At 37.8% G+C, this 12,038-nt stretch overlaps 2 protein-coding genes across 4 annotated transcripts in view; one reads left to right on the forward strand and one right to left on the reverse strand.

Moving 5' to 3' along the window:
• Positions 1-2,935, reverse strand: part of LOC107656752 (kanadaptin-like) — a 19,421-nt gene extending 16,486 nt beyond the window's left edge. For both annotated transcript variants that reach the window (XM_016444696.1, XM_016444695.1), the window contains exons 1-2: positions 2,127-2,935; positions 860-1,052 (exon numbers count right to left, since the gene is read on the reverse strand). In XM_016444696.1, the coding sequence (XP_016300182.1) occupies positions 860-1,052; positions 2,127-2,918 (985 nt within the window). In that variant the 5' untranslated portion in view covers positions 2,919-2,935. The remainder of the gene's footprint in view (positions 1-859; positions 1,053-2,126) is intronic.
• Positions 2,936-3,153: 218 nt separating this feature from the next.
• Positions 3,154-9,623, forward strand: LOC107656753 (STAGA complex 65 subunit gamma-like). Of its 2 annotated transcripts, none has more exons than XM_016444698.1 (5): positions 3,154-3,272; positions 4,034-4,511; positions 5,271-5,595; positions 5,711-5,948; positions 8,501-9,623. In XM_016444698.1, the coding sequence occupies exons 2-5, from the start codon at positions 4,081-4,083 to the stop codon at positions 8,761-8,763; spliced, it is 1,257 nt and encodes a 418-aa protein (XP_016300184.1). In that variant the 5' UTR covers positions 3,154-3,272; positions 4,034-4,080; the 3' UTR covers positions 8,764-9,623. The 2 variants fall into 2 exon arrangements, with proteins under 2 accessions (XP_016300184.1, XP_016300183.1); XM_016444697.1 differs by having other exon boundaries at positions 3,154-3,262.
• The last annotated feature ends 2,415 nt before the right edge of the window (positions 9,624-12,038 follow it).

A 12,038-nucleotide genomic window follows, 5' to 3' on the forward strand; every position in this document is an offset into this window, starting at 1 on the left:
TGCCATATTTGTAACATTTGTTTGCATAACTATTATTCATTATGTAGCCTAAACATGGCTTTATACTTCATTCATGTTCTAATATCCGTGTGAAATCCTTCACATGCGCAAAAATGTTTGTTTGGGCTCTGCACGCTGATTTTACAGTGGACCTTTTAAAATAAACAGTGTAACTTTTATGTTTGGTTGACGGCATTTTAGTTTGATGATGAATGGCTGAACTAATGAGCTTCGGTTGACAGTCAGGAAAATAACCTAAATGAACAAAATGCTGTCATTCTACAATTCTCCACCGTATTTACTATGCTGCACGCAAGTTCAGGTAACTCAAAAACTTGCGTACACAAGCTGAGACCAGACGTGAGATTTCATCGTAGCCACCACTCACTTCCATATTGATAAATTCCAAGTTTTGCGTTGAAACGACCGTACGCCCAATTTTCTGTCGTACGTTTGTTTCGTAAATTGAAAAAAATTTGGGGAAGTCGTGGCCTAATGGTTAGAGAGTCGGACTCGTAACCCAAAGGTTGCGGGTTCGAGTCTCGTACCGGCAGGGATTGTAGGTTGGGGGAGTGAATGTACAGCGCTCTCTCCCACCTTCAATACCACGACTGAGGTGCCCTTGAGCAAGGCAGCGAACCCCCAGCTGCTCCCCGGGCGCCGCAGCATAAATGGCTGCCCACTGCTCCGGGTGTGTGTTCACGGTCTGTGTGTGTGTTCACTGCTGTGTGTGTCCACTTAGGATGGGATAAATGCAGAGCACTAATTCCGAGTATGGGGCACCATACTTGGCCACATGTCACGTCACTTTCACTTAAAAGAGGCCCAAAGGATTGAGGATCATTTTTGTCTTTGTTACCCATTCCCCAAGAGCAGCCAGTATCTTCTGAGGAGCTTCTCGTTGTAGCACTGGCTTCACTGTCCTCTTTCTCTTCCTCCTCATCTGAGCCGTCACCCATCATCCTCTTCTCCAGCTCTTCTCTCTGTTTTCTAGCACACTCTCTGAGCTCTGTCACCGTCAGTTCAGATTCTGCTTCATCAAACTCTGGACCCTGAGAAAAGAGGGAATCTGGTATAATCAAAGCTAGCTCAAGCAATAATACTGAAGAGCATGAGTTAAATCTATTGACAAGGTCTAATTTAGGTCTGGTCTGGACAACACAGTAAAAGATATATATATATATTTTAAGTTGTAAGTTGTAAATAAAACAGACTACTGGAGTATTTTACAAAAGAGAAGAAAAAAAATCTTCTTATTCTAACTATGTCTTCTACAAAATGTAATGTTTAATTGAATATGTTACTTGCTGTCTCATTGTAATTAATTGTGAAATTTACTAGCAGCAACTTCTGAGTGAAAACTGTTTTGGTAACTTTGAATTGGTAACCACAGTTTCTGGTGAAATACCATTGTTACTACAACTTAGTGCTGGGCGGTATGACCAAAAATGTATATCACGGTATTTTTCAAAATTATACCGGTTTAACAGTACATGACGGTATTATTTTTTTTCATACATGACCGGGTGTTAACCATATTTTCTACTGATTGAGAGGGGAAATACTGCAGTATATTGACTTAGAATGCCCTATTTTACTGTCATGATGAGTGAATATTGTCAAAAAATACCACACTAAATAGTGACTAAACACGACCCCTTTTAATACATGTTAACCAGGAGTCACTCTCATTTATAATCGCGGCATCGTCTGATAAAATCAGCATGCATCTACACTAAAGAGCGGCTAACGTTGTTTAAGCGACATACACCGGTATTGCGGTATTTTAAAAATTCATATCATAACAAAAATAAACACCGGTATTCGGTATGAACCGGTATACCGCCCAGCACAACTATTAAAGCCACAAACGGTACCATGTTTTATGGACAAGTACATTTGCAAAACCATGGTGCATGAACATGGTAATCATTTAGTATCATGGTATACATCAAACTAGACAAACATCACTTAAAAAATATTGAACATTTTTATATTGTTTATGTATGTATGTATGTATTTATTTTATCGTAAATTCTTCAGAATCTACTTCAGTGATTTCTATAAGGCAGTAACATGATCGTATATATGTGCTACTAAATGTTCCACTCTTAATAAATACATACCTGCAAAATAAAGAGTCTTGTGCTTCCTCCAAACTTCAGAACATGTCCCACTCGTAGCCTTATGTATGTTTTAGGGGGTATTTTGTTCTTATTCACAAAAGTCCCATGAGTGCTCCCCAGATCATAGGCATAGAAGCCCTTCTCCTCTCCTACGACCCCGTCCTGCCCAGCTCTGCCCCGGTACTGCACCATGGCGTGATAGCGGGAGATAGACGGATGCTCCAGAGACACATCACACACCGGCAACCGACCCACCACAAAGTAACTTCTCTGGGTCAGCGGGACCGTATCTAGGATCGCCCCGTTTTTTAGCAGCTGAAACGAGTAGCTGATGTCAGGAACAGATCCCCACGGGGGCTCGGTGTACGGGAGCGGAGGAAAATTACCCGCCGGGGGTAGCTTGGCAGGGATCTTGGGTGGGATGTCTTTTGGTTTGGGCTGGACCTTCTGTGCCTCTGATCTCTCGGATGATGGATGATCGGACGGGTCTGTGGGTTTTGCAGATGGCTGCTTGTGTTTAGTATCAAGATCTGCGTCTTTAGTCTCTGGTCTGCTGCTGTTTAATTCCTCTGCGAGTTTCTTGCTTGAGTTTAATCCTCCTGATTTCTTAACAGTGAGAGATGGAGCCACAAAAATACCCGGTTTCTTAAAAGGATCATCCGTGTCTTCATTAGTGCTGGTGATGTCCTGTTTAGTATCACTGCTTTGACCGTTCTCAGGGAACGAGCTCTTCTCTGTTTCCATTTCAGTGTGATTATTTTCTATCTGTTCGCTGCATTCAGACTCCATCATGCGTTCACTCCACGATATGGTGTGTTTGGGTGTAACACTTTAATGATTCCGATCCTGTAGTCTAGAATTTGTAATATAGATAGATCTTATTTAATTTATATCAATAAGTGTATAAACCTATTTTAATATGGATGTATAGTAATTATTTGCATTGTATATAGTGGTTTTAACATTTTAAAGTCTTTATATCTTATCTCCACTGTCTAGGAACTATTTACATTTTCCACGGAAATATTTCAGTGTTGTACCTCACAGCCGCTCGTAGTTTATACGTCGTTTTGTCGAAATGATACATATTGCTTTATTTTAGTATTATTCGCCTTTATGATCATCTACTCAAAAAGGTAACTTAAAGTAAGTGATTTGTTATGATAATTATGATGGTGATTATGCTTTATGAGTGCCACATTAAACATTGGACATCGCAGGGCGTCTTATATTGTGTAGTGTGAATGTAACGTTATAAGTTCAGATTTAAGTCTATAAATACATAAAAGCATGAAAGTTTGTAAAAAATAAAATATACGTTTTATGTGCGTATTATAGTATATCAGTACATTTCAACGAAGAAGTTACTGTACTCTTAAGTTTTGAAATGAAATCTCGTGAAAATTTATAATTTGCACAAGGACATCATATTGAGTCATATTTTGAATCGTGTTTGAATAATATGAATCATGTTTTAGGGGCCATTATATTTTTTGCTTTACTTTTGAGCTTGTTTGTAATTGTTATTCTCATTGATTTCATTAGAATTGTCATTCTAAATTTTGTATATTTCGTTATTTTTACCATTTTAATCAGTAGTAAGGCAGTGCAACACTACGATGATGTATACATACCTGTTATTTATTTTAAATAACACACACGCGCACACACACACATATCATATAACATAATTTTACATATTATGGTATATTTTTCCCACTGTGGGTGTGGGGGATAGTTTGAAATGTCACAATGCAAAAAAGATATGAAATTAAAGTTTCTCAAAAAAAAAATGTATTTTGATGTTTGAGTTAAGCATTCATAACTACTACATGTGCATCAGGTGACAGGAGATATGATTTTTTCATAGAAATGTCAGTTTGAACAGTGTATTCTATGGTTTTCAGATTGTACCACTGTCAAAAGAAACATTGAGCGACAGCACTGTGTGAAGATGATGCGTTATTGGGGCGAGCTCCCAGTGGCTTCGGCTCCCTCGGGCCGCAGTTCTTTTGACCTCCTGCAGCGTGAGTTCCGCCAGGTGGAGATGCAGGACCCTCCCTTGCACCAACCTTCTGCACAGCGTCCACGTCCCACCACCATGCTGGATATTCCCTCTGAGCCCTGCAGCCTCACGATCCACACTGTGCAGCTGAGCCAGCATGCTCGTCGTCTCCGGGGTCTCATTGCTGCTGCCCAGCAAGGCCAGCAACCCCTGTCCACATTATTAGATGCCCAGGGTGTCTTGAAACCCGAGGATGGAGATGCTCTACCTCCCCGGCCTGCCACACCAACTGTACCTGATGATCTGCTTCCACTTGATAGTAAAGCTCCTCGACAGCCATTCCAACTACGTCATAGTGACCCAGAGAGCGACTTCTACAAGTATGTCAATAGATCATCATGCATCTCGGTCATTGTTTGTCCTGTCTATTAATTTATATTTAAAAAATCCTTGAAAATTCCAATTATACATACAGTGACCTGAATACACCTCTTCTAGGAACAGAATGTTTTTAATTTCTGAATTAAAAATTGATTTTGATATTTTATGGGAGAATAAATTAAAAGAAAAAATAATGTACAGATGTCTTAATATCTAGTGAAGATTAAAAAAAAAATCCTCTTTAAAGAAAGACATTCTTGGGAAAAAAAAAAAAAAAAGTTTTAAGCAGAATTTTATTCTTGTGGCAAAAAAATCTGGTTATTTCAGGTTCTTTCTTTCTTTCTTTCTTTCTTTCTTTCTTTCATTTAAATAGTAATTCCATTTTTATAAAATACAACATGACTTTTTACTTGATGGTTGCACAACATTAAATTTTTAGACTCATTTAGCTAGATTAGATTCTTTTTAATTGTTTTTATTGTTCACACACCCTTATACATTGACCCTTGTCTGTCTGTAAGGCCTATATTAACCTTGAACTTCAAAGATTTTTAAAATGTAAGGATTTGTGAAGCCAACATTTAAATGTGTCTCGATGAACCTTTTCTCTAGATACAGAATCATCAGATACAGCCTATAAATTTAAACCTGAACGTTTGAAATGTAATTTAAATTTATAAAGAAAACTCCACACTTTATTGTCCTGTGAGACCTGTTTTTCACTTTTTTTCAATTTTTCCACATCTCCTTCATTTTAGAGGTAAAGGTGAGCCAGTCACTGAGTTGAGCTGGCCGTCCTGCCGCCAGCTTCTGTACCAGTCGGTCGCCACAGTGCTCGCTCACGTTGGATTCGAGTCAGCGAATGAGAGCGTGCTGGAGACTTTGACTGACCTGGCCCACGAACATTACCTGCGGATCACCAAGTTGCTGCGCGTGGCTGTTGACAGGGAGGCCTGCCAGGGCTCTACACCCTTCCCTGATGTGGTGGAACAGGTATTTCATGAGGTGGGCATCGGCAGCGTCCTGGCTCTGCAGCGCTTCTGGCAGGTCCGCATTAAAGATTACCACAGCTACATGCTGCAGGTGAGAGATCTCCAATGTTATGCCAGCTTCAATACCTACAGGACTGTATGTGTTCCTTTTATTTTACATTGTGATTGCTATGGCATTGACTGACAAGTGTCGTCTTGGACTGTAGGTCAGTAAGGAGCTCTCAGAAGAGTATGAGAGACTCGTGAATCCAGAAAAAGCTCTGGAGGATTCCAAACCTTTGAAGGTTAAAGAGGAGCCAGTGAGTGACATTGCGTTCCCTTTGAGCGAGGAGCCAGAAGCGGATCTGGCCTCAGGTGACCAAGCCCTTCCCATCGGTGTTCTGGGCACATCCAATGAAAGACTGGCTGGAGGACTGGAAGAGGGACATTCCCCTCACACATCAGGTACCTCATTCAGTTGTGAAGGACCCTTATTAGTGCTCAATCAAGATAAGTTGAAATGCTCCAAAGAAAAATAATTTAAAACATATGCAATTCATTCATTTATTCATTTGTTTTATTCTTTTAATTGTAATATAATAATAATTATTATTATTATTTTGTAGTCATATTAATTGGGGAATAAACAGTTTATTTTCCTTTTAATTCTGGTTCAGTCATGGTTCCTTTTACCCTTAGAAGTCTGTTTTTGCTACTGTACCTTTAAGACTTCCTTATGCAAATGTCCTCTATTATGATGGGCTAACCTCTAAGTTTGTGAGATGAGTAGCAAACATACTTGAGATAAAGTTAAAAAAAATAAAGTTCAATGGATCAATTCTCACCAATATCTAAAAAAAGGCAAAAATGCCTCAAAAGCTCCCAAGTAAAGACCCATTTATACAGAGTGAGAAAAATAGTTAGCGTCATAATATAAGTATCTTTATAGTCCACATATAATCACAAAGTAATGAGTTTCAATACAACCTGGGTGTTTGGACTCACAGGGCAATTCTTGCTCCGCATTCACACATTCTTAACTTTTAGATTAGAATTATTGAATGCAGGCATCCAGCCATGTGTTGAGCCTTTTTTCTACTGTTTGTTCTACTGTCTGTTCTGCCAGATGCTTGGGAGTGAGCAGCACACCATAAAGAATCAACAACAACAGACTTTAGAAAAATTTTGTCTTTTGATCTGTCCACAACAGCTCCTAAATCAACATGTGAATTCTGCATAATAACAGGAACATTGCTCACTGCAGGCAATTTGATGTCCGACCGTGATTGTCTTTGAAATTTATTGGTGAAGGAGGTGCTTTTGTTACACAAGCAACTGTATTGATGATGAGCTGAGACAAAACTTCTTGGAGGAAGTTTTCCGTATAGACACAGCATGCTGTCTGCACAAATACTTATTATTGATCAGGCGTCTCTAGTACCCATGTTCAGTGCATCTACATACAGAGAGTTATTTTAGGGCAGTCAAGCATAAAGCCATCATCTCAAATTTGCTAAAATTTGCAGATGTTCCTGAATAATAAATAAATTATGTTTTACAACTAGCATGCAGCAGTCCACTGCAGGCCTTCTTATTATTACCAGTGTATTTCACTCATTAATAATATTCTTATCTATACAGATTCAATTTATTGTGTTCATCCTATAGACTAATTTAACCATCTCTGGTTTGAATTTTAAGCTATGTTCTATCTTTATCTTTGGCAAAATGTCTGCTATACACCTCTGTGTGAGCAGCCACTGTGTCTTCAGATCTGTTTGGTTAAAGCTTTGGTTTGTTCCATTGAATTGGAAGACTATACACTAATGCATAAATGCATTAATGCATTAATGCAATAAGGTGTGAAAGAGAACTCAACTTACTACAAGTGTTCATGTAAACACAGCTGGTTGTCTTAAAGTGAATGCAAACATGAATATTAATATATTAGATCTGTGCATTTGGTCTTAAAGTGACAGCAAAATAAAACAAAAGACAAAACTGCTCTGCTCTCATGACTGAATAAATGTAATAGATTGAATAAGAGTCAGTGTTTTAACTCATACAGTGAAGATTAAGTAGTGTTTTAATTGATATTTGATTACATTTGAACTGCAAGGGCTTTTTTATCTTCGTTCTGTTGTTTTTTTGTTTGTCGTATCTTTATTTTTTATTTTATTTCTAAATGTTTAATTCTTTAATAATTGCTTTAGATCTTTTTATTTGCATTAGTTAGGCTAGTATTAGTTTTTGCAGTCTTTTTGATATCATTATCTTAAAAATACTGGTACAATTTACAGTAAGGTTCTATATGGTAACAGTAGTTAAGTGCATTAGTAAATATGAACAATGAAAAATTCTAATAAAGCATTTATTAGTCTTAGTTAATGTTAATCCCAGCATTTACAAATACAGTATTAAAATCAAACGTTTTATCTGTTGATATTATTTAATGGTCCATTAATGAACAGTTCTATTTTGCAAGCAATCCTTTCTAGGGCTACATGATAAATAGTATTTTAATCGTGATCACGATTTCTTCTTCTCTCATTCAATTAAGCATAATCGTCTGTGATATTTAAAAAAACATTTCATATTTATTTGAAATGTGCGTTATCTTGGATCGGTAACAAGCCTCCACAAGCTTTGAAGCTTGAGGTTGCCGGAGGTCAAGAGTTTAAATCCCTCAATCAGCTTTTCACTTAAATGGATGCATTTTGTGCCCGGTGTTTTAATTAATCTTCCCAATCTGGCAACCATGCACGCTTGCGCTCTGCTCTCATATAAAAGGGTTGATAATTTGAAAACAACAGCAAACATGTAGGTTTAACAATCTCCGCTGTGATATTTTGCTCAAAAGAAAGCTTAATACAGCTAGTCTGTTTTATTTCAAGTGGTCGGTTGGGCTTGTTCATTAAGGGAAAGAGCAAGGATTTTCATAATGGCCAGAATTAAAGACAAGCATAATTCAGAAACTTTGTAATAATCCATATTATTATTATTTTTTTCTTCAATAGGAGCAGCAGGGAACAACTCTCCCTTGTGGCATTTAGCCCAGGTGAAGATGGAACCTCAGGACAGTGAGGAGGGCCAGGTATCAGGTCATGGGGTTCTGGGCAGCGACGTCTTTGAAGAGGGCCCCATGTCCACCATGAGTGAGGCTGGCATCCCTCCATCTCCTGGAGGTTCAGAAGGAAGTTACATGTCCCATTCACCAGATTCTCTCATGGGCACATCCCCTTTCACTCAGCGGCCAAAGAAGCGGATGAGAAAAATATAGTGGGTTTGTCGTCTAAATAAAGAGACTGAAAGCACTACCGCAGTCATTGTGATGCATAGTATTACCTTGTGTTGGGACTAGATGTCTTACCTTTGAATGGAAGATTTTAGTGAAATTAAATGAAACCGACAAATAAAGTGCGAGTTTGAATGCTCTCCAAGCAAATGGCACACGGTCACTGTTTTACCCAATTATTGAGCGGGACAATTACTTGTTTGCTGTGGTAAAATTAGCATCTGTTTATTGTAATGAAATAATGGAGGGAGCACAACATGGGGAGTAATTATAGCCTGATGTCTGCTTCAAAACACACAGGGACATCAATCAAGGAGTAATGGCAAATTAATTACAGCATGCATAAATCTGCATGTTAAATAATCAGGCCATTTCATTACCTGTACACTCCCAGGCATCACAGTGGAGGTATTGTCTCCTAGCCACCTGCGCCAAAACTGTTTTCCGGAACACATACTGGTTGAGTGTAAATTGAGCTCCTCACACTCGCCAGGTAGCAATGCATTATGAGACTCAATCAAGAGGAACCGAGACTGGATAGCTATCACACAGCATCCTTAAATGAATGGGTATGGCCTTCCAGTGGCCACTTCAAGGGCGTTTTTATTTTAGTTAGTCAAAAAGCGACTTCACACCACAAGCTAACACATCTGTCAGTGTCTCATGAAAAATCAAAAGAAATAAAACTCTTGATTTGCGAACAGAGTTCTGTTTGTTGCTGCATTGTGACATTATTTTCATGACGAAATATCACATTTTACCCCCAAACTGCTGTTCCTGTAAAGTGCCTGGGCATTTACTTTTGATTTTATTTGTAAATCTCATTGTTCTTGCTATTTCTCATTATATTTTTATTATTGCAGTACTGTACATAAAACATTTATTTACAGTACTTGCAATATCATGATAATTTTTCACACAATGATCATTTGACCCACCCCTAATAAGGAGTTTTACATTTTCTTGCAGACGCATTTTTAAGTGGTGCTTTTGTATTTAAATAGTTTAATTTAATTTAATTGTATTTTATTTTATTTTATTTTATTTTATTTTATTTTACTTTACTTTACTTTACTTTACTTTACTTTAGTTAAATGACCGGACATGTTGTTGACAGGTTTTGTTAGAATCATCCTAAAATTAGCTGGAGTGTGTGGCCTTCTAAACTAACAAATAAGAAGACATCTTAAATTTTGAAATTGATTCTTTCCACAGCTATGGTTTTGTAATGAATAAAACACCATTTATGAATCTGTTTGTAAGATAATTTTTTGTAATGCACTTTTTTTCTTCTGATCTTCTTAGTAAACTCCAGACAAACTTAAAAAAGTGCTATGTTTCCCGTCCTTGTGCTCATTACATTCGTCTCCAAAGACCTTTCTTCATTCCAGCCTCATCTTCAGTTTAATTGGATGTTGTTGCCAGATACTGTTTTGAAGACAGAAACAGCAGGGGGCAGTAGTGCATCACACCGTCACATTTTCATCCACTTCCACACTGCAGTTTCACCCTCATTCCAGGTGTTCGATATTCCACTGGGCTGTTTCTGCTTTTATTGAGCATCCTGCTTTGTGAACAAGCTGTATTTGAGCACAGAGAGTAATCCATTTTACCTATCTCTAGTGGCAGTTGTGATTTCCTTTAAGTCCTTTGACTAAATGGAAACATGTTCAGAACTCCAGCAGATAATTATACCTATGAGGCTTGACGATGCTTACAAATATATATGCTTGTGAGTGAAGTGTAAAAGTCAGTTTGGCTTTTACTGGCGTAAACGGTAATTACCTGTCCTGCAGCCAACAAATTTAAACATACAGATCAAAGTTCAGTTTGTAGTTCAGATGAATTTACACCATTTGTGTAATTGTTCAGGCTTGCCAATGATTCAGGGTTTCAAATGTTTCAGCTTCTTTTACCTTTTCACAAGCAGTTACTTTGTACAGTATATAGTGATAAGCCCCACCTTCTAAATAAAACAGCCACTCACCACTAGAGTGTAACAGTCAGATCCCGAAAGTAAAAACTTTGGAAATTGATGTTTAATGATAAAAACCTCATAAAACCTACAGTGGGTTCAACCACAGACCTACTGTGAGTTCTGAGGTTGAACTGAAAATGTACAGAAAATTCCACCAATCGGAGAGTCCCGATAAGTAAATGAAGCCAAAAGAGTTTGCAGGGAATGGCCAGTGATGCACCGCATATGAGGTAATCAACTCAGTCTTGCTATGCTGTCAAAATACTTTATACATATTTGTATATTTATGCATATTTTGCAATAAACTTAAAATATATTGATTCTATAAATAGAATCAACAACTTTGAATGATTTTATGTTTATTAAAATCTATTAAAAGTTTTTAATCTGATTATGTCACTTGCAATGATTCTTGACATTTTTTTCTCTTTATAAATCTAAGTCTTGTCTTTTTGGAAAGAAAAAAAAAGTTTGTAATTTTGTGATTCGCCTTGTAGCTGTTGGCTTGATTCATTGTGTATAACCCTTTAACAAAGATGTTTTTAAAATGATTCTGGAACAAACGCCACTCAAGATGTGTGTGCCACTCAAATATTGCGCCATTTGCTTTTGATACAGTGAACCACCAGATTCTCCTGTCAACCCTATTGGAAAATGGCATCTCAGGAACCGCACGCCAGTGGTTTGAGTCTTACCTCTCAGATAGGTCCTTCAAGGTATCTTGGAGAGGTGAGGTGTCCAGGTCGCTATATATATATATATATATTTATATATATAAACAGTCACTGTCCTTAGTTACATGCTTAGGACTGCACATGCACACTGGGCCAACATGAGATGTTGTGTAAACAACATTTATGGGTCAGTTTATGTCCTGGATTTGAAAAATGTTATTTAAAAATGTAAGCTCATAATCGTAGAACCATGTGGTGTATGGTGCTTTTAATCACAATAAACAGGCATGTAAACACCTTAATCACATTGTTGCTGCTCTGAACAAAGTGTGCATATGCTCGGATGTGCACGAATGATGTGTGTTGTTCTTTATGAATGAACTCTGTGACATCCGTAAGTTGGGCCTCTTCTTTGAATTGCCAAACTCTGTCAACACAACTCATTGCACAGTCTTGGCTCCTTATCTTCATTCTCTAAAGTCCCTTCAAGGCAAGCCATTTCACCCGGTGGCCATCTTTGAAATTCTTGGGTATCTCTTTCAGTCATGGAAGTAGAGCTCCTATCTTTGAAAGGGAAACGTCAAAATCTCTAAACTGTTCACCAAGCT

Source organism: Sinocyclocheilus anshuiensis, unplaced genomic scaffold (genome assembly GCF_001515605.1).
Source record: "Sinocyclocheilus anshuiensis isolate Anshui unplaced genomic scaffold, SAMN03320099.WGS_v1.1 scaffold2043, whole genome shotgun sequence".
Taxonomy (NCBI): domain Eukaryota; kingdom Metazoa; phylum Chordata; class Actinopteri; order Cypriniformes; family Cyprinidae; genus Sinocyclocheilus; species Sinocyclocheilus anshuiensis.